This window comes from Saccopteryx bilineata, chromosome 5, assembly GCF_036850765.1.
Source record: "Saccopteryx bilineata isolate mSacBil1 chromosome 5, mSacBil1_pri_phased_curated, whole genome shotgun sequence".
Lineage (NCBI taxonomy): Eukaryota > Metazoa > Chordata > Mammalia > Chiroptera > Emballonuridae > Saccopteryx > Saccopteryx bilineata.
The window spans coordinates 74,862,966-74,886,366 of NC_089494.1; the positions used below are offsets into that span (position 1 = coordinate 74,862,966).

Sequence of the window (23,401 nt, forward strand, 5' to 3'; positions counted from 1 at the left end):
TTTATCTAAGCTTTCATTTGGCTTCTTATATAATCTATTTTATAAGTACATTCTTCCAAGTTCATATTGTTAAAAATTAAGGTTAAGAGATACTTACATCAATTAATCATATATCAGTATTTGATAACATTATACAATTACCAATAAAGTGTTAACTTTTTTTTTTTAATTTATTCATTTTAGAGAGAAGGGAGAGAGGGAGGGAGGGAGGGAGAGAGTGGGAGGGAGGGAGGGAGAGAGAGAGAGAGAGAGAGAGAGAAGGGGGGGAAGATCAGGAAACATCAACTCCCATATGTGCCTTGACCAGGCAAGCCCAGGGTTTCAAACCTGTAACCTCAGTGTTCCAGGCTGACGCTTAATCCACTGTGCCACCACAGGTCAGGCAAGTATTAACTTTTCTAAAAACAAAAACATCCCAAATACAAAAACATCTTTTATTGCTTTGAATTGTGTGCTAAAATAAAAATACATTAACTCGATATAGTATATGTATATATATATTAAATATATATACAAAGGGAAGAGAGCAAACAGGTAGAAAGATGGAAAAGTTCAAAAAGCTGTAAATCAAAGTAGTCCAGTTCATTTCTTCTGAGCAGAAACATTCAGTTTTTCCTCAGCTTTCAAATTGTAGGCATCAAATTGACATAGTACCCTGCAAAAACTAATACAAGAGCAAAATCATCAGCTGGTAACAATAAAATGGTATTTGTTTTGATTAATTATATTCCATAAAAGCATTTTAACAAGATGAGAAACATTGGTTGGTAATGTTGGCCCTGTAACTTCCACATAAAAACGAAACAAAAACCCTAAAACGTTTACGTATGTGAAATATAACTTTTCTATAATATCAATTTAAAAAAACTGGATTCAGGTTAATAGCAACCATTTGAAATCAAGAAATATACAGTTTATCATCTATTACCGTATAGATGAAAATTTTCTATCTCTATCAGAACTAAGAAAGATCAGTATAAGTAAACTACTCTTCATAAAAATGATAGTTTTGCCCTTCAAAATGATTTGGAAGAAACACTGCTAAAAACCCATCATAAAATTTAAAAGAATTTTATATGTTTAATATAAGGTCAAGTTGGTATTTGTATCAATATTCAATCTTCATATATTTATTTATACTGATTGATTTTAGATAGAAAGAAGAGAGGGAGAGAGACATCGTGTTTTGTTGTTCCACTTATTTATGCATTCACTGGTTGCTTCTTAGACGTGTCCTGACTGGGGATCAAACCACACCTTGGCATATCAGAGCAACACTGTAACCAAATAAGCTACCCAGTCAGGGCTAAAAGTTTTTTATATGTTTAATATAAAGTTTGCATTTGTGTGAATATTGAATCCTCTATTTCCATTCAGCAGAAAAATATAGAAAGAGAAAATGGCCTATAAAAGATATTATTCCCAGTTTTGGTGCCAGGGATCATTTAGCAGTTTCTGATAACTATGAACATGAAGAACACAATATAAACAACAAAAGTTTACACAAGATACTCACATCATCATATATAAAATTCACAACCCCTTGCTGCAAGTGGTCTCTTCTCTGAAAGAAATCTTTAAAAAAGCAAATTATTTTTTATTATAATTAAAAATCTATAGTTTCAAATACTTGGTGTCCCCAGGCACTAAAAATAAATAATTTCATACTCAATTAAATCTTAAGTGATTATGTATCTCAGACACGAAAAAAAACCTTCAAAACTGAGCTATAACAATTTTCCACTATTTGTATTTCAAAAATCTTAAAGCTTTAACACTTTGATTAGATTTAATAGTGAATAAAAAAGAAAAACATAACTTGCTGGATAAAACGACAGGGCTTAAGAAAAAGAGCTACATGATACTGTACCCTCTTTAAATGGTCAATACCTGTCAATGCTCGAAGCTTCACACAGCAAGCAACATAATCATCAAAGAAGATCCTGCCATTCTTGCTATAACGTTTAACAATAGCAGCTAATGTTTGAGGACTCAACCTATAACCTAAAAAAAAGGGGGATTGACAAATTAAAACTTCTAAAACTAAACATCTTAAGACCACAACAAACATTGTATTCTTATTAAGTCATAAAATAAATTAATTTTCAAAATCCATTTGTAAAAAACATGTTAAAAACAAAACAATGTTAAAAACAAAACACATTCACACTGAAATTAATCAAAGCAACCGCTAATTACTAGTAATGGTACAATTCTAGCTTTGTAATAGCCAAAGCTAAAAATATATTTTTTGTTTTATATATTTGTGACCGAGATAGAGAGGAAAGGCAGAGAGATGAGAAGCATCAATTCTTCATTGAGGCTCTTCAGTTGTTCATTGATTGCTTTCTCATATGTGCCTTGATTGAGGGGCTACAGCAGAGCAAGTGACTCCTTGCTCAAGCCAGGGACCCTGGGCTCAAGCCAACTACCTTGGGCTTCAAGTCAGCAACTTTTAGGCTCAAGGCAGGGACCATGGGGCCGTGTCTATGATTTCACGCTTCAAGCCAGCAACCCCTTCACTCAAACTAGATGTGCTTATGCTCAAGCCAGAGACCTCAGGGTCTCAAACCTGAGTCCTCTGCATCCCAGTCTGACACTTTATCTACTGCACCACCACCAGGTCAGGCTTAATGCTTCAATATTTCAATTCTGTAATTTTATTTTTTGTATGCAAGTATGTTTGTCTTTTTTTTACTAAAGTATAAACTGACATATTATATTTTAGATGTACAATGTAATAGTTTGATACCTATATGTATTGCAAAATGATCACCACTGTAAGTCTAGTTGATATCTGTCACCACATATAGTACAAATTGTTTCTCCTTGTGATAAGAACTTTTAAGATCTACTGTACTTTCTTGGCAACTTTAAAACATGCAATACATTATTATTTACTATGACCACTGTGCTTTATATTACACCCCAACAGCTTACTTATTTTATAACTGGAAATCTGTACCTTTTGACCTCCTTCAACCATCAATTCTGTAAATTACAGATCTTTAAAGAGTAGCAAAGCAAGGATTATCAGTGACCTTTGCTATCATTCAAATCCTATACTTTTCATTGAATATTTTACTTGCAAGTATCTTTTATAGCCAGAGAATACTTAAGGGTCAACATGGTTATTAAGAAGAAAAACAAATAAAAAAATGTTATTCCTTTATGTCCCATAACCCTTATGCTGTTTTTTCACAGACTTCTATCACTATTTCCTTGGTTCTTTGTTATCTAGGCCTGTGGTCTACAAAAGTTTTAGATTGTGTACTCCTATCAGTAAAAAGTTTTGAATCATTCATTCTAGGATATTAACAGTTTTAAATTCTATACAAGTATTACTGTTTGATTTACATTTTAAAATATATCTAAAACTAAAAATTAAAAAGAATAAAAATAATTAGAAATAGATAAATTAATATAGTCTGCTTTCTGTAACACTTTAGATGGTCTTCTGCATTTAATGAGATGTGTATACATATTACCTGGGTTAGTAGATTTGGACAAAATCACTGATCCATTCAAAGGGGGAAAATATAAATGCAAGTAGAGAAAATTCTATATGTATGTATAATAAACGTAATATAAGAAACTTGCTAAAAGTAAAAGCAAAGGTATAATAGAAGAAATAAGTGAGATACATAAACTAATATAGTTTATACAAATCCATTTTGAGCTTTCTGTTAGTGTTATGATTTGGATGTAGTACTGATAAAATTCTTAAGATTTCCATACATTCTTAGCATAATAATTTGAACAATTTTAAATACATCTGAAAATCTTAAATTTGAATACCTTTTTTTATATTCAAGTGCCTATGCGATCTCTGTGACAGTTTTCATGTTTGCAAAAGGTTATAATAATTTTCCAACATTATGCTGAATTTAGGAAAAAGCCATTAGTTTTTAAGGCTCTGTAATTGACTATGCATGTTTATATGGCCAGGATTTATAAAACAAAGCACTAGTTTTTACTTCTTTAAATTGGAATTTCAGATCATTTACATTGGATTCAGATTTTAACTTTCAAAAAGTTAATTTTCTTTTGATTTTTATTGTGTTTACATAGATTCTACTGTTGCCCTGAATGCATTCCCCCTCCCCCATATTCCCCTCAACATCTCCCTTCCCCTCCTCCCCATCGCACCCTCCCCCCTTCCCTTCAGGTTTTTCCCATCCTATTATCCCTTTCCCTCTGTCCTCTTTTCCTCTGGTCTCTTTGATCTCTCCCGTCTCAATTCTGTTCCTCAGTTCATTATTCATTGGATTCCTCAAATGAGTGAGGTCATATATTTTTTTCTGTCTGGCTTATTTCAGTTAACGTAATAGTTTCCAGGTCCATCCATGTTGTCACAAATGGTAAGATTTCCTTCTTTTTCACGGCCCCATAGTATTCTATTGTGTATATGTACCACTGTTTTTTAATCCACTTGTCCACTGATGGACATTTGGGCTGTTTCCAGAGCTTTGCTATTGTGAACAATGCTGCCATAAACATGGGGTCCATTTCTCCTTTTGAAACAGTGCTATGGTGTTCTTGGGGTATATTCCTAAAAGTGGGATAGTTGGGTCAAAAGGCAGTTCGACTTTTAATTTTTTGAGGAATCTCCATACTGTTTTCCACGGTGGCTGCACCAGTCTGCATTCCCACCAGCAGTGCAGACGGGTTCCCCTATCTCCACATCCTCACTAGCACTTATTCTGTGTTATTTTGTTGATGAACGCCATTCTGACTGGTGTGAGATGATATCTTATTGTGGTTTTAATTTGCATTTCTCTAATGATTAGTGATGTTGAGCATTTTTTCATATGCCTGTTGGCATATGAAAATGCCAATGGAGTAAAGACAGCCTCTTCAATAAATGGTGTTGGGAAAATTGGACAGCTACTGTCCAAATTAGCCATCTGTATGTCCTCCTTGGAGAAGTGTCTATTCATTTCTCTTGCCTGTTTTTTGTTGTTGTTGTTGTATTTTTCCAAAGCTGGAAACGGGAAGGCAGTCAGACAGACTCCTGCATGCGCCCAACCGGGATCCACCCGGCACGCCCACCAGGGGGCGTTGCTCTGCCGCAATCAGAGCCATTCTAGCGCTTGAGGTAGAAGCCACAGAGCCATCCTCAGCGCCCGGGCAAACTTTGCTCCAATAAAGCCTTGGTTGCGGGAGGGGAAGAGAGAGACAGAGAGGAAGGAGAGGGGGAGGGGTGGAGAAGCAGATGGGCGCTTCTCCTGTGTGCCCTGGCTGGGAATCGAACCCGGGACTCCTGCATGCCAGGCCGATGCTCTACCACTGAGCCAACCGGCCAGGGCCCCATTTTTGATTGGATTGTTTGTCTTCCTGGTGTTGAGTTTTACAAGTTTTTTATAAATTTTGGTTCTTAACCCCTTATCAGACGTATTGTCAAATATGTTCTCCCATTGTGTAGTTTGTCTTTTTACTCTATTCCTATTGTCTCTAGCTGTGCAAAAAGCTTTTTAGTTTGATATAGTCCCATCTGTTTAACCTGTCTTTTATTTCACTTGCCCGTAGAGATAAATTGGCAAATATACTGCTGCAAGAGACGTCGGAGAGCATATTGCATATGTTTTCTTCTAAGATGCTTATGTTTTCACGGCTTACATTTAAGTCTTTTATCCATTTTGAGTTTATTTTTGTGAATGGTGTAAGTTGATGGTCTAGTTTCATTTTTTATGCAGGTAGATGTCCAATTTTCCCAACACTATTTGTTAAAGAGGCTGTCTTTACTACAATGTATGCTCTTACCTCCTTTGTCAAATATCAGTTGTCCATAGAGCTGTGGGTTTATTTCTGGGTTCTTTGTCTGTTCCACTGATCTATATGCCTGTTCTTATGCCAGTACCAAGCTATTCTAAGTACAATGGCCTTGTAGTATAACTTGATATCAGGAAGTGTGATACCTCCCATTTTACTCTTCCTTTTCAAGATTGCTGAGGCTATTTGTGTTCTTTTTTGGTTCCATATAAATTTTTGGAATATGTATTCTATATCTTTGAAGTATATCATTGGTGTTTTAATTGGTATTGCATTAAATTTATAAATTGCTTTGGGTAATATAGACATTTTAATGATGTTCATTCTTCCTAACTACACACACGGTATATGCTTCCACTTGTTTGTATCTTCAAAAAGTTAATTTTTCTTACAAATGTATTTTGTGTAGAAATGAGTACAAATAAAATCACAAGGGTAGGCCCTGGCCAGTTGGCTCAGCGGTAGAGCGTCGGCCTGGCGTGCGGGGGACCAGGGTTTGATTCCCGGCCAGGGCACATAGGAGAAGCGCCCATTTGCTTCTCCACCCCCCTCCTTCCTCTCTGTCTCTCTCTTCCCCTCCCACAGCCAAGGCTCCATTGGAGCAAAGATGGCCTGGGCACTGGGGATGGTTCCTTGGCCTCTGCCCCAGGTGCTACAGTGGCTCTGGTCGCGGCAGAGCGACACCCTGGAGGGGCAGAGCATCACCCCCTGGGGGGCGTGCCAGGTGGATCCCGGTCGGGCGCATGCAGGAGTCTGTCTGACTGTCTCTCCCCGTTTCTAGCTTCAGAAAAATACCAAAAAAAAAAAAAAATCACAAGGGTAAACACAATTAAGAAAACTACCTAAGCCCTGGCCAAGTAGCTCAGTTGGTGTCATCTTGATACACCAAGATTTGGGTTTGACCTGTCAGGGCACATATAAGAATCAACCAATGAATGCATAAATAAGTAGATCAACAAATTGATATTTCTCTCTCTCTCTCTCCTTTCCTCCTTCTCTCTAAAATAAATTTATAAAAACTTTAAATAAAAAAACTACTTAAAATTGTTAACTATAAGCAAGTTAAATATCATTGTATATTATTTTATTTATTGAAAGTAGACTTAGAACCTTAGCGTATCAGAGATTGATAAAAATCTCTATTGTTCTCTGTCTTTTCTCTAAAAAGAAAAAATTTAAATGCCTGGCCTCTGGTAGTGCAGTGAATAAAGCGTCCATCTGGAACACTGAGTTCGCCAGTTCAAAACCCTGGGTTTGCCTAGTCAAGGCACATACAGGAAGCAACTACTATGAGTTGATGTTTCTTGCTTCTTTCTTCCCCTCTCCTCTCTCTAAAAAAATAAATAAAATTTTAAAATAAGGTTAACCTCTTTTAAAATATTCTAAAATGAATACTTTCCATTTGGAAAGTATTTTGATGTATTTGGAAGTATTTTGATCTCTATACTACATAAGAAAACACGAAACCAAAGAAGCAGAGCTTTTACTGCTGAAAAGCTAGACTATAATATGTAGACCTCTCACTGAGATAAATTTTTAATGTCAAATTGGAGTTCTTACCAAATTACAAAAAAACACAACATAAATGTGAGTACTAAAACTTATTGGAATAAATTTAAATACACTCAAGAAAGAAAATTCATAAGTTATTTTATCATCCAGAATGTATGAAAGTTCATCTTTTGAAAAAATAATGTACAGGCCCTGGCCGGTTGGCTCAGTGGTAGAGCGTCGGCCTGGTGTGTGGAAGTCCCGGGTTCGATTCCCAGACAGGGCAACACAGGAGAGGCACCCATCTGCTTCTCCACCCCTCCCCCTCTCCTTCCTCTCTGTCTCTCTCTTCCCCTCCTGCAGCCGAGGCTCCATTGGAGCAAAAGATGGCCCAGGCGCTGGGGATGGCTCCTTGGCCTCTGCCCCAGGCGCTAGAGTGGCTCTGGTCACAACAGAGCTACGCCCTGGATGGGCAGAGCATCGTCCCCTGGTGGGCGTGCCAGGTGGATCCAGGTCAGGCGCATGCAGGAGTCTGTCTGACTGCCTCCCGTTTCCAGCTTCAGAAAAATACAAAAACAAAAAAAAAATGTATAAAATATTTTTTTGTTAAAGGTCTTCAGTCAGAATTTACCTACAACCTCGAAATCAAATTAGGCAACAGCTGGTAAAATATTGATATAACACCTTTATTCCTTAGAAAATCGAAGCAAATAAGATTTATCTGATCAGCCTGACCAGGTGGTAGCACAGTGTATAAAGCATTGGCCTGGGACACAGAGGACCCAGGTTAGAAACCCTAAGATCGCTAGCTTGAGCACAGGCTCACCAGCTTGAGTACAGGGTCACTGGTGACATGAGTGTGGGATCATAGACATGACCCCACAGTCACTGGCTTGAGCCCAAAGGTCACTGGCTTGAGCCCAAGGTCGCTGGCTTGAGCAAGAGGTCACTGGCTCGGTTGGAGCCCACCAGTCAAGGCATGTATACAAAAGCAATCAATGAACAACTAATGCAGCGGTCGGGAACCTATGGCTCATGAGCCAGATGTGGCTCTTTTGATGGCTGCATCTGGCTCGCAGACAAATCTGTCGGGAGCCGATCAACAGCTGCTGGCTGACAAGGTCACAGCAGAAGAAGATCAAAAACTGCTGATTGACAAAGTCACAGCAGAGAAGACCAATGGCTGTGGGTTGACGAAGTCACCCAAAGGAGAGACACAACGATACTTCCCCCTTTGACTTTTTGAATTAATCTGGCCTTATATCCCCCCTTTTCTGGGTGTGTGCTATTATTTATGGCACAGGGATAATAGTACCATGCTTTCCCTGTAGATTCATAGTAATTTCTTTGGAAATGAGACAGAGGGTGTGAGTTCCACAGAAAAGTCTGTGGGCCCCTTGAGCTGGGCTCATAGACATAAGAGGCTGGCTATGATATCCCTCATAAAGGGTTAAGTCTGTAGGAGAATTCCTTCTTAATCATGTTAAAAAGAATAGATTGTGACTTGTGAATGGTCCATTGTTAGTCCTTAATGATTTCGTCTGCTAATCTCTCTCTGCCCCTTGACTCACAACAGCAGTAAAGTTAGTTAACTATTAGTACTAATACTTTAAAAGCTTTTACCGATGTTGTTATCGCTATTCAAGTTATTTTGTATTTTGAATGATTTGCTACCTGGTTTGTGATTTATAGATATAAATTAACTGTTATCCGGAAACATGTAAACATAGTGAAACAGAAGCAATAATAAACACCATGTAATTGTAACTCAGTGTGTGTGTATAAAAAGGGAGCTATACTAGCATTTGGCAGAGATGCCTGACAATAAATGCTAACCAGAGAATAAAGAGAAAGAAAAGAATTCGGCTCTCTCACTCGATTCGCGCCGACGCTGTCTCCTCCTGTGGGACCCCTGGATTCCCCCCGGGGCTGGACCCCAGCACAAATCTTTAATAATAATAATAATAATAATAATTTTAAAAATATAAAACATTCTCATGTATTACAATCCATTCATTTTCTACCGCTCATGTTCATGGTTGCGGGTGGCTAGAGCCAATCACAGCTGTCCTCCGGGATAACACCAAATTTTTATTGGATAATGCATAACATACACGGGTCGTTGTATGGCTCTCATGGAATTACATTTTAAAATACGTGGGGTTCATGGCTCTCTCAGCCAAAAAGGTTCCCAACCCCTGAACTAATGTATCACAACTATGAGTTGATGCTTCTCATCTCTCTCTTCCAGTCTGTCTGCCCCTATCCCTCTTGCATTCTCTCTCTCTCTCTCACACACACACACACACAAAAATTGATGTGAGCAAAGAACAAAGATAACGTAAATGGATGCTAAATAAAGAATTTTAATATTCTTACCCATAGCAGCAATGGCTTGATTCAGTTCATGATGCTCTACTGTGCCACTTCGGTCTTGATCAATTGTTATGAAGTGTTGTTTCCAAGCATTAAGAGCTGTCCAAAGTTCTTTGAATTCATTAAATCCCATTTTTCCTGTGTAATTTCTCTGATAGTTTTATTAACAAAAATAAATTTTGAAACTGAAGAGAATTTACTTAACCTAAAACTCCAAATCATTGACAAAAAATATACATATACTGTCTATTCTAATATATATATATTAGAATATATATATATTAGAATGCTTCTGTAAGAGTTAGCCAAATTCAGCATATATGGCTAGATTTCTAGGTAAAACTGGAAAAATATGGAATTCAAACAGAATCTTATAAAGTATTTTAAAACTGTAGTTTACTATGGTAATCTGTAACTAACAATTACCTTAAAATACAAAAGCAATTATTCAATAGTATTTTCTATTTTTATTCAAGGATACATCCAACATGGCAATCATAATTCTGCAGGTTTCCAAACTGAAGGCTATAAAACATATTAATTATTTGAATTAGAGTCTGCCTAATTTTATTTATGTAAGATTATGACAATTTATATCATCAAATTAAAATATTAAATATTTCCCCCAAAAAACCCCACAAACACTTCAATTAACAAACTGAATGTTAGCCATCTAAAGTTAAAAAAAAAGACTAAAGTAAATAAAAGTTACTAACTTCAAACTACTCACATCTAGAAGCTAGTTGTACTACCTTCAACTACATCACATCTACTCACTCAGTAAAGTTATCTGAGTAATTAAATAAGCAATTAAAAGTAATTAAAAATTGCTGTCACAGGAGAGAAGGAGTAAATATTTAGTCTTTCTAACACAAATAACAAGTGGTATTTAAGTTTGACATATACTGAGAACACCAAACTTGAAGGAGTTAGCAACCTGGCTAAAGCGTGGGGTACATGAGAGGGAGTTGGATACGATGACGTCAGAAAGACAGATGAGGACCAGATTATGAAAATCTTGAATGCCAACCTAAAGATTTAGAGTTTTTACCAATGGAAGTACTGAGGAATTTTAAGGAGATAGGGGCAATTCTAAGATCTCCATTCCAGAAACATTAGTTTACAAGGAATAGACTATAAAACCAGACAAAAATAGATGTAGGTAAATCACCTGTAGTTTTATGGCAATTGACCAAATTAGAAAAAATAAGGTTTTAAACTGAAGCAACTGATTTTCTCTTGGGGGTAGGAGGATTGGGGAAAGAAGGGAAGAAGAAATAAAACTCTTAGAATCATGGATTAGAAAATAGTAACTTTTGTAATCACAGAACTATAACTGAGGACTAAGTAGAATTTAATTTCTCAAATGCATACCATAATTACATTCATTTAGTATGTGACTGATCTCAAGACTAATTATATTGCAATCCTGACAAAGGAGATATATCAGAACAGTTAAGTTTATAAAATTCTAGTAGCTAAGTAGCTCATTCAAATGAATAAATAAAGATGCTTAAAATCAGTTGTTTTATTTTATGTTGTTTGTGTTTTTGAAATTCTATAAAGAAACATATTATTTCAGCTAATTTTTAGACTCCTTAAGAAAAAACCATAAAACATTCCACAAGTTAAAATAGCTGATTTTCTATAAATGTTTAATACACTGTCAATGTTAGAATAGGTGCTTATAGTATTTCAGACTGACAATTTCAACAGACTCTCAATAAACATTTACTATGAGCCTGGTAGTGTGTTTCACTTCACATAACTATACCGAATGCATTATAGTGCTATTTTACAAGTGAAGAAAATGAGGTCCAGACACAGTTTCCCAGGTTCACAGAGCTAGTAAGTGGATATCAAGATAAGGGTTTCTTCATACAAAAACTACATGAACAGAGATAGTGAGTTTGGCTAGGTTACACGAGAACCTCTGGAGTGGTATTCCATTATCTGTCAAGCAGAAGATACCTGTTTTGTTTCAAAGTTAACATGGTACACATTAATTAAGTGGGAGGATCTGAATAGATGAAAATAAATGCCAAGTATTGAGTCATCAGACAAGAATATCTTTAATCTCAAAATAAGATCAAGTATACATAAGGTTAAATATATTGACAAAGAGAGAATTTTCAGGAAAAGTTGAGTTTCCCTCTCTCCCACATCCTATTACATAGAAAGTAAATTGATTTTTTAAGTCATAAACCTTTAGAGAAAGAGAGAATGAGAAGTAACAAAGGAATAAAATTTTGTAAGTTGGAAAAGTAGATGGACATGAGTTAACCTAGATCTGATAAAGTGTTTTCCTGGAAAAAACCCCAAAAGTTTAAAACTGGCAATACTTCTGCAAATGGGTGTGAAGGTAAGACAAAAACAGGAGTGGTTGAATGTCTGTTTATGGACATTAGGTTCAAGAAAAAAAAAAAAACATATCCAGAAGCTCTTAGATTTTAGAACATGATAGCAAGCCAGACTCAACAGAAGGGCCTGACTAGGAAGTGGTGCAGTGGATAGAGCCTCTGACTGGGACACAGAGGACCCAGGCTTGAAACCCCGAGGTCACCGGCTTGAGCACAGGCTCATCTGGTGTGAGCTCAAAGGTTGCTGGCTTGAAGCTCAAGGTTGCCGGCTTGAGCAAATGGTCACTTACTCTGCAGCAGTTCCTGGTCAAGGCACATATGAGAAAGCAATCAACAACTAAGATGCTGCAAGATCTGATGCTTATCTCTCTCCCTTCCTGTCTGTCTGTCCCTATCTGTCCCTCTCTGTCTCTGTAAAGAAAAAATTAAATAAAAAAAAAAAAGACTCAACAGAAGTTTTAGTAAATAAAGATAAGGAAATCCCCCTAAAATAGAGGAAAAAATGAAATAGAAAACATAAGTGATCCATTACAATAGCAGATAATCCAGAAAGAGAAATTGGAGAAAACATCACTGAAGAAAATTTCCCAGAACTAAAGCAAATGCGTTTTCAGACTGGGGGTGCTCACTGAGTTCCCCGCACAACAAACCAGGAACATCACTGTGAACTACCAGTCTAGGAAGCAAGATTTCTCAGGCCTCAAGAGCAGAAAGACAAATGACATACAGGCAGCAAACAGAAAGAGAGAGAAGCAATGGAAGCTAGAAACAATAAAGCAATACCTTTAAAATTCTAAGTCAAAATGATTTGTAACTTAAGAGGTCTATACCTGCATAATTACTTAATTCTGGGAACAGGAGGAAAGCATTTTCCGATGACTTCTCAAAAAATTTACTGTCATGCACTCTTTTTATTAAGAAGCTACTTGTTATACTTTATAGAACTTAAAAGGATGAGAAGAATGAAATAAAGATTCAGCTCGCGAGAGGAGAGACAACTCCTGAATGATGGCACTGGACTGTGAGCGTGGCAGCTCCACAGAGCAAGCAGAGCGCAGCAGAAAGCGACAGGACAGTGATCGGTTTTCAGGAAAGTCAAGTTATGCAATATGGAAAGTTAGTCATGCCTATCTCAAGACACAAGAACAGCATCTGGAGAGTAGCAATCAGGCAAATACCAATTACTGATCTAACACAAATTCCTGTCTAGCTATACTGAATGAATGAGAACCTTGGGAGGGTGCCTGTGTGGACTGCAAGGACAAGGGCGAGCTTAGGTTGAGAGTGAAAGCCTCATTTTCCATAGCAGAACATCTATTGATAATCATTAAAACTGAAAATCAATAGTGATTAGAAATAATGTTATTTTGAGATCTCTGGGCAAATTTCAAAATAATCACCTGAAAAAGTGGAGAGAGATTTCCTCTATGAGTGGTTAACATTGGGGAGATAGAAATGCACAATGAACAGTTATTCTCATAACAAGCTTTGCAGAACTATTTGACTCTTCTATGTGGAGAAGTATTTGACTCTTCTATGTGCATGTATATCTGAGATAAATTCTTTTTTTACTATTTTAAGTAAGGGGACAAAAAGTTAGAAAATGAATTTCCAATTTCAACAAAGGGAAAAAAAGATCTCACGAGAATAAGTTCCACTAATTCCAGACTGTGTCAAACATTTCTGAAGTTCTTCTGCATCCACTTCCCCATCCTGTTAAAAATAATTATAATTTGATTTAATGTACAGTTGTATAAAAGCATATTAAAATGCTAATTGTCAATTCCAAGCCAATCAATAAATATGCATTCTTCAAAATTTTACTCTACTATCAAATACAAAAAAATAAGTAATTATTGACAGCAAAGGCATATTACAGAACGTCATGAAATATAAATTTTCATATTCAAATTACACTCCATTAAGTTTTCAAGCATTTCAAATATAATTTATTTTCTCCACTTCTAGAAAACAGCATAGTAATTCTGTACTGTAATAGCTCAAAATAATATCATGTGAGAAATATTGTACCACTACTTAAAATAGTTGGAAAAGCCTGATCAGGCAGTGGCGCAGTGGATAGAGCATTGGTCTGGGATGCTGAGTCAAATCCCTGAAGTCACCAGCTTGAGTGCAGGCTCATCCGGCTTGAGCACGGGCTCAACAGCTTGAGGGTGGGGTTGCCAGCTTGAGTGTGGGCAACACCATGGTTGCTGGCTTGAGCCTAAAGGTCGCTAGCTTGAGTCCAAGGTCACTGGCTTGAGCAAGGGGTCACTGCTTGGCTGGAGCCCCCTGGTCAAGGCACATATGAGAAAGCAATCGACAGACAATTAAGGTGCTGCAACTATTAATACAAGTTGATGCTTCTCATCTCTCCCCCTTCCTGTCTATCTCTCACTAAAAAAAGTAAATAAAATAAAATAGTTGGAAAAGTACCTAAAATGTGTTCACAAGTCTTAAAAACCATCCTTTCACACCTATTTTTGGGGGAGAATATTTTTAAAAAGTTATTAAAAAATATTTTTCTCACCCCCACAACTATCCACAGCAAAATTTTAGAGTTCCACACATCTTGTTAGTATTCTTCTGATTATTGTCCAAATGTTCTGAGTTTGAACTTATAATGGGAAATAAGTTTCTTTCTTTTTTACAGAATGTTTAGAGTTAGAGAAATAGCCTGCACAGCTTTACTAAAAGGTTTAACCATCAGAAAGCATTCTCCTAGGACATTACTTCATACTCTTATTTCCTAGATTTTATAAAAACATGTTATCTTAATTAACTGACTAATAAAAATGTCCTGCTAAACTATATGAAGAAAGTAATTATTTTGGATCTCTTTACCTGCAGTTTGAACTGGTGAATCATGATTAACTGTGCAAACCCTCAATAAATTCAGTAGTATTAGTGGTAGAAAATGACATTTTCTAATTAAATAATAAGAGTTTAAGAAAGATAATTAAAAAAAGTCAATTGCCATTGGTTAGGTTAATTAACAGGCAGCAAAATTTTGAAATGATATTTAAGTTCAAATCTTACTTCTTCAGTTACTCAACCATAATCTCCACTTATTTGTCTATAATAAAAGAGTACATCCATTCTACCCATATCACAGAGCTGCTGTGTGAAAATGTGGAAGCATGTGCACAGTCCAGTTAAAGTTGTTGGTATTATTAGCCCTGGCTGGTTGGCTCAGTGGTAGAGCGTCGGCCTGGCCTGCGGAAGTCCCGGGTTCGATTCCCAGCCAGGGCACACAGGAGAAGTGCCCATCTGCTTCTCCACCCCTCCCCCTCTCCTTCCTCTCTGTCTCTCTCTTCCCCTCCCGCAGCCAAGGCTCCATTGGAGCAAAGATGGCCCGGGCACTGGGGATGGCTCCTTAGCCTCTGCCCCAGGCGCTAGAGTGGCTCTGGTTGCAACAGAGCGATGCCCCAGATGGGCAGAGCATCGCCCCCTGGTGGGTGTGCCGGGTGGATCCCGGTCGGGCACATGCGGGAGTCTGTCTGACTGCCTCCCCATTTCAAGCTTCAGAAAAATACAAAAAATAAAATAAAAATAAAAAAATAAAGTTGTTGGTATTATTGAGACTCATGATATGTGTGTGTGTATTTATGAAGGTAAAAATCAGAATTTTCTCAAAACAACTAATGAGTAAATCATTACTGCTCAGAAAACATCATCCTATAAAAAGGAACAGTGCAGAAACCTTTAACTGGACATTTCTCAGAGAGCGTAATAAATTAGAGGACTATCAAAAAAGAATACAGCTGTAAAGGTGAGTTCAGTAATTGAGTTCCAGGGCCATAACATGTAAGTCTGATATTATTCCTGATCTTAAAGCTGGGCAAAATTCAACATATAAAAGAACTGTCTAAATATCCGGACTAAGTTTAAAATGAGAGAGTTTATGTATCCATTCAACACATTTACTGAATGACTAATATACTCCTAGTGCCAACTTGGTAAAGGAGAATACAGCGAGAGCCATATCCTCATGGAGTTTATTTAAAAGCACAAGACTATGGAAAAATTAAAGAAAGTATCAAATAGAACAGCAAATCATTGTTAACAACTGTTACACTGATATAGTTCAGAAGTCAGTCTCTAAATATATATGTCCAGTTCCTATGTTTTACATTATAATTTTATAAAATGAATTATTATGTAGACAGTTACAGGTAACATATTTATATTCTCAGTATAATACTACTCAAAAGCTCCTTACAGATAAGAATGGTATAATGTAACAGTTATAATTATATTTGGCATCAAACAAAAGAAATGCTATTAAAGGGGTTTAAACAAATAAAGGTTTATTTTTTTCCAGACAGAAAGAGAGAGAGATGAAGAAAGAGAGCAAAGGAGAGAAATAAGAAGCATCGAGTCGTAGATGCAGCCTCTCATATGTGCCTTGTTTTGGGGGAGAAGTTCTAGCCGAGCCAGTGACCCCCTGCTCAAGCCAGACTATGAGAACATGTCGATGATCCCACGCTTAAGCAGGCGACCCTGTGCTCAAGTTGTTTGAGCCGCATGCAGGCCAGTGACCTTGGGGTTCAAACCTGGGACCTCAGAGTCCCAGGTCAATGCTCTATCCACTTTGCCACCACTGGTCAGGCCACCGTTTCCTGTTTTATACAAGAAGTCTGGGGCTAGGTAGAACACAATAGTATAGCACCTTAATGATATCATCAATCTGTACAAGTAGATCTCTTTTTTCCCAATCCTTGCTGGCTCAATCTTCACATACCACCCTGTTTCCATTTGTTGTTAAATAAACTCTGTGTACCAGACATTATGCTAACAGACTTTTTAAAACAAAGTGACTATCTTCATCTCTGATCTAAGAAAGAAAAGTAGTCTACATAAGTTTAAAATACAAATATGATATACACTTATGATACACCAAGTAAAAAAGTGAGCTCTTCTTTTAAATAGCTATCATTTTTACCAACTGATATCTGGACTGTGTATTTAGCATCTCACCTGCCCAGCAACAGCAGTAAAGTACGTCCACATGGGGTCCCCTGCTGAGGGATAGCTGTTCACATAAGTGGGGTATCCAGAGTACCCACCGGGGAGCACAGGCGGCCCTGTTCCAGGCATCTGACCACTAAAATTTCCAAACTAGAAGAGTGAAAAAGGAGAAAGTTATTACAAATGTTACCTATTAGCCACTACAATTGATCTAAAAGAAAATATTTAGGAGCAGTTCATTGAAATGTGAAAAGAGAGTTACTGAAAACTTCCAAATTCACTATCACAATGGCTGTTAGCTACAAAATGCTAGATATGCCCTGAATTAAGACCTAATTCCATTCATGAACTAGCATTAAAAGAACTGTGTGTGTGTGGGGGGGGGGTAATTTCTTGCCATTAATAACAATCTAATAGATGAACATGAGGCGTAATTTTTAAAAGTGCTTACCATCATCATCACTAAAATAAACAAAAAGTAAAAAATTTAAGAAAACTTCACCTACAGGGAAACTAACAGGTAATAATAATATAACTAAAGACACATAATTAGAAAAATACATGGAAAAGTGTGATGAAATTGTGAATAAATCAAGGTAAACTGAATAGGGCTGAACCCCTCTCACCATCAGACAAAAATTTATATTTTAAAATGCAAGGCACCAATGAAGAGATCAATAAAGTGAAAATTCCAACCATGGCCTTTTTCAAAACTAGTCAATAACAGTAATAAGACGACCAACAATAATAATATGTAGCTATAATTTATCAAGAGCTTTTTATATCCCAGGATTACTGTTCTAAATACTATGTGATTTGATTTGCCAACAACTTTATGAGGTATATGAGAGTAATATATATTTTTTGCAGTTGAGGAACAGAAACTTCAAGAGGTTTCCAGAATTGGTTAAGGTCAAATAAGAAGCAGACCATGATTCAAAAAGATTGTCTGACCCCAGAGGCTACCTACTATTGTTTCCTGCTATGGCTCTGGTTTCTCTTTGGAATTTGGTATTCATGTTTAACACTTTAAAAAGCTATTTTACAGCCCTGGCCTGTTGGCTCAGCAGTAGTGCGTTGGCCTGGAGTGTGGAAGTCCTGAGTTCAATTCCTGGTCAGGGCACACAGGAGAAGTGCTCATCTGCTTCTCCACCCCTCCCCCTCTCCTTCCTCTCTCTCTCTCTCTCTCTCTTCCCTTCCCGCAAGCAAGGCTCCATTGGAGCAAAGTTGGGCCCAGCAATGAGGATGGCTCCATGGCCTCAACCTCAGGTGCTTGTCTCCAGCAGCAACAGAGCAACGCCCCAGATGGGCAGAATGTTACCCCGGGTGCATCCTGGTCAGGTGCTTGTGAGAGTCTGTCTGACTGCCTCCCTGCTTCTAACTTTGGAAAAATACAAAAAAAAAAAAAGGAAAAGAAAAAGAAAGAAAGCTATTTTACTTAGTATTTTTATGAGTCTACAGGGGAAAGAAATATCAAGATTGTTCATTATTCCATTTTGAACAAAAATATTTTTCACTTAGATTATTTTTTCCATATAGTGTTGCCTTTAAAAAATTTGATATTTAGCCTGACCAGGCGGTGGCGCAGTGGATAGAGCATCGGACTGGGATGTGGAGGACCCAGGTTCAAGACCCTAAGGTCACCAGCTTGAGCATGGGCTCATCTGGTTTGAGCAAAGCTCACCAGATTGAACCCAAGGTTGCTAGCGTGAGCAAGGGGTTACTCAGTCTGCTGTAGCCCCATGGTCAAGGCACATATGAGAAAGCAATCAATGAACAACTAAAGTGCCACAGCGAAAAACTGATGATTGGTGCTTCTCATCTCTCTGCGTTTCTGTCTGTCCCTATCTATCCCTCTCTCTGACTCTCGCTGTCTTTGTAAAAAAAATTAAATTAAATTAAAATTAAAAATAAGAATAAAATAAAATAAATTTGATATTTAATATTATATTAGTTTCAGGTGTACAGCAAAGTGGTTAGCTATTTAAGTAACTTATGAAGTGATCTTCCCAAAAATTCTAGTACGCCCTGACACTGTACAGTTATATCATTGACCATTACTGCTGTACTTCAAATTTCCTGTGACTATTTTGCAACTGCAATTTGTATTGCACTTGCAGGGTTTTTTTGTTTCTTTTTGTTTTGTTTTGTTGCGAGAGAGAAAGAGATATAGACAGACAGGAAGAAAGAGAGATGAGAAGCATCAATTCTTTGTTGCGGCACCTTAGTTGTTCACTGACTGCTTTCTCATATGTGCTTTGACGAGGGGTGGGGCTACAGCAGAGCAAGTGACATTTTGCTCAAGCCAGCGACCTTAGGCTCAGGCCAGTGACCATGGGGTCACAATTCATGATCCCATGCTCAAGCTGGTAACCCCATGATCAAGCCAGATGAGCCCGCGCTCAAGCTGACAACCTTGGGATTTTGAACCTCAGTCCTCAGCATCCCAGGCAGACGCTCCATCCACTGTGCAACCGCCTGGTCAGGCTCCACTTGCATTCTTTAAGGATCAGCAGAGATTGTCAGATTGGCAAAAAGACACAAGAGTTTAAGAATGGGGGTGGGGTAAACAAAAGATAGAGATCTTTTGTAGTCCTTTCAAAAGCCCAAGAATGGGATGTGTAAGGACAAAAGTATGCAGGAAGTACTGGAGCTCCAGCAAATGTCCTCAAGGTGGTAGTCAAAACCTAGACTCTGAAGCAATAAAGTTAAAAGCAAGGAAATGGGACATTAAAAATATTATGAATTAAAGCCCAAAAAACAGATGTGATTGTTTAAAAGTTGCTTATTTGGGAAGAAGAGATAGACCATCAAGGGGCAGACCAAGCTGAAGAATAAAAAAAGGAGAGTATATAACCACAAATATAATTTAAATTATTACCAAATGCTATGAATACCTTTTATTAATATATTTGAAAATGTAGATAAAATGGTCCTTCTAAAATTTATAAATTACAAATACTGACTCAAGAAAAAAAAAAGACTTCCAGTTTTAATGGTAGGTGAGCATAATGTGCACCTTAATAATGAAAATAATCAAAATTTGCAAAAATATTATTTTAAAATTTCCTTACCAATAGAGGAAAACTCCCAGGCCAATATTTGAGGGCACGTCTAAACCCTGAGATAAAAAGATTGGCAAAACTCCCATAGCTTTTGCTCTGAGGGCATGTGGCAACAACCAACACCGAGGTACTGGTTCCACACCTACAGGACATGGAGGGCAACTGAGTCTTAGGGCATATCCAAGAATTCAGGGCTTATTGGGAATCCACACCACCTTAAGCCTCTCAAAATGAAGAAAAACTAAAAACAAATTTTATCAGAAAAGAGGCCAAACAAAACAGAAGTGTATTAGTGGAAAGCTAATGTTGAGGTGATGTCAAAAAAAGACAATGGACCATCTACTAAAGCATCTCTATTTGTTCCCTGAGAAACACACAGTTTTGGTGTTTCTTTTAAACCAGTCAGGCCAGCAGTATTATATAAAGAATCTGGCCTTATGAAAAACCTTCTTTTCTTCCTGACACACAGCATTAACTCCCCCAAAATCCAGTATGTAAGGTATGTGAGAGCTGGTAGTGGTCAGAGTAAAGATGATAGCAAATTCTCATCTCTCCCATGCAAAGGCAGACTTCCCCTGCCCCCCTTGAATCTAAGCTGGGCCTTAGCTTTATCTGATGGAATACAGTAGTAGAAATTGCACCATGTCCATTCCAGGCTTAAGACTTCAAGAGGTAGCTTTTGTTTCTCTCTTATAACAAAGTCAGCCTAAAGACGCTCAAGACTCACACAGAAGAGTCCATGTGGAGAACTGGAGCTCCTAGTCAGTAAAGCTATTCCCTAAAACTAGTTTTAAAAATGTGTATTTCAAGTGTCTCCTTGATAGTGTCAAATGAATGAAAACTGATTGTGATATTGTCATTATCTGGTAAGGTGACTGAAGGCAAGCTTGGACTTAAAAGCATTAGCAATGTCCTTCTCATATTGTTTGGATATTTTTGAATTTTGAATCTTTAGTATTATCTTTGATTTCTAGTTTTTTTTCCCCAGAAAATTTCAAACTACTGGTCCATTTTGGGAAGGTTATTTTAGTTAAAACTTCACTGCTCACAAAAATGAGGGGATCAGGGAAGGTGCAGATACTCCAGTACTTTCAGCCTTTAATATAGCGCATTTTCACCAATGAAATAAAAGTTGGTTTTACATTTTATTTGCATAATAAAACAACTTCCTTTGACTTGTCATTTGCTTTTCTGATGTTCTTGTTTAATAAAAAAAATCAAATGCTTCTTTTTATCGTTTCATATTCATTTTGAAATATTCCCTAATTTTTGTGAGCAGTATAGATGATATAATCTATAACTCCAGAGAACTCTGTACACATATACTGCGTGCAAAAAATCACAATAGGCTGAAAGGAAACAAGTTGAAAGGACGATGTATAGAACTCTACTCCATCCCTAAGGATACTTACTGCCTGTTACTTATATCGGTGTGAAAATGTGAAAAGTTCCACTGGTGTATGCTACCGTGACTAATTTTTGAAGAAGTCTTTACCTTCTTCAAGCACCTTCAATTTTCTTACTAAGTTTAAGGGCTGATTAGAGGTAGACATAGTCAAGTAAAGAGGCAGGAGGTACCCGGGCAAGTTTTCAACACTGCCGTATGACAGTGTTAAGTCCTACATTAAATATTAGTAAAGCTCAATTTCTCTTTCTAGGTAGAAAAAAACAATTAAAATTGGAAACATTATTTTCTACACCCCAATGGATCATCCCTCATGCCCACTTTGTTAACACCAAGTGCGCTCACCCATTCTGGAGGTCACTAACATAAATACTAAAGGTTGGGCTCCTTTCTGAAAAGAAAAAGCTAGCCTCCCAAGATCCTACAGTTTATAATTCCCATTTCTCAAAGGGGATGCAAAATAGATATGTACGAAAAACTAACCCTTCCCATCCTCCAAAAAGTCTACAAGAACAGAATGTCCTTGCCAGAATGGTAAAGGTTGTGAGACATTTAGCATACCTTAATTTCTTTATAAGCAACTTAAAGTACAGACAACAAGAAGTGGTCAGAAATTCAGAAAGAGGATGTCTAGCAAAACTGAGTGGCATATGGGGGGGGGGGGGGGTTAACACAAAAGATGACTGCAACAAAAGAGTGCGTTTTTCCACGTTCCAAGAAAGAAAGTTCCGAAAACGCATCACACTCTTGGCGACCCCAGAACGCGCCTCGGGGCCAGAACCCTCGGCCGGACCGGGCTTCCAGCACCGCGCGGACAGCCGGCGCCACCGAGCACCGGAGATGGTGGAAAACAAGGACCGAAGGCAGCCCGGGTACGTCGGCACCGCCAGCACGGCGTCACAACCCGGGGAGCCGAGGCCGCGATGAAAAGCCTAGGACTCACCCCTCCTCCGTATCCCGGGTAGGCCATGCCAAGCCGAGCAAGCGTAGCCCGTCACCCTCAGTCTGCGTCCGCCCTCCCGGGTGAGAAGCGGAGGTGCAGGTACAGGTGCACCAGAGACTAAAAGACGCGCTCGCAGCGTCGTTTGCTTCCCTGAGACGCCCCCTCGAGGAGTCTAGCCCCGCCCTTCTCTGTTCTAACTGGTTGAATTCCGTCCTTGGGTGCCCACACTGCCGGAGCCCGCCCCTTTCCTAAGTCTGTGTCCACCTATCTCGTCTCTGATTGGCTGCAGATGCCCAGCTTTTTTCCTGCTAGGCTCCTATTGGCACGCTCAGGTCTCGCGCTCTCCTCTAAGCCCGAAGAAGAGCGCAGCGCTTTTTCACTGTCCTCTTTGGAAAAGGTTTCTAGTCCTAAATTTCTTTTACCCTTAGAAACCTCAACCTACCCCCCCCCCCCCCACACACACACACTTTCTTGAGCCGGACTTCCAAATGCACGTCTATAAATTTCAAGACTTGCAGTATAACTCGTTTATTTTTGAATATCGTTGATGTTCACATAATCAAAATTTTGAAACCTTTACCTCTGCCCCAAGGGGGAGTACTTCTGAGCTAAAACCCAGATGAGGTCAGTCAGATTTTACCGAAAGGTTATTTGTAGTATGTTTGATAAACAGTAACTAGAGTTGCCAGATTTATCAAATAAAAATAGATGTCCAATTAAACTTCATTTTTAAATAAATGATGAGTTTTATAAGAACATCTCAAATACTGCACAGGACATGAACGTTATACTAAATATTATCCGATGTTTGTCCGCTGATAGTATTCAGGTTGTCCTAGCAATGACTCCATCTTTGGGAAAACTTAAGATGTGCCTCCTAACTATATACACTGAAAGCAAGAGCTTGGTTTTTATCTCTGGGCAAAAAAAAAATACTCAATTATTTGATTTATTAAGTAATAGTAATAGTTCTGTTTTTCTCTGGAACTCAAGTGAATTATGTAGCTCCAGCTTTAAA

General features: G+C 37.9%; 1 protein-coding gene across 1 annotated transcript; it reads right to left on the minus strand.

Moving 5' to 3' along the window:
- Positions 1–225: 225 nt before the first annotated feature.
- Positions 226–22,558, minus strand: GCA (grancalcin). Its single transcript, XM_066232556.1, has 8 exons — positions 22,384–22,558; positions 16,980–17,120; positions 13,643–13,712; positions 10,121–10,164; positions 9,643–9,790; positions 1,891–2,004; positions 1,517–1,575; positions 226–664 (listed from the first exon to the last, which is right to left on the minus strand). The coding sequence occupies exons 1-8, from the start codon at positions 22,408–22,410 to the stop codon at positions 638–640; spliced, it is 630 nt and encodes a 209-aa protein (XP_066088653.1). The 5' UTR covers positions 22,411–22,558; the 3' UTR covers positions 226–637.
- Positions 22,559–23,401: the final 843 nt, after the last annotated feature.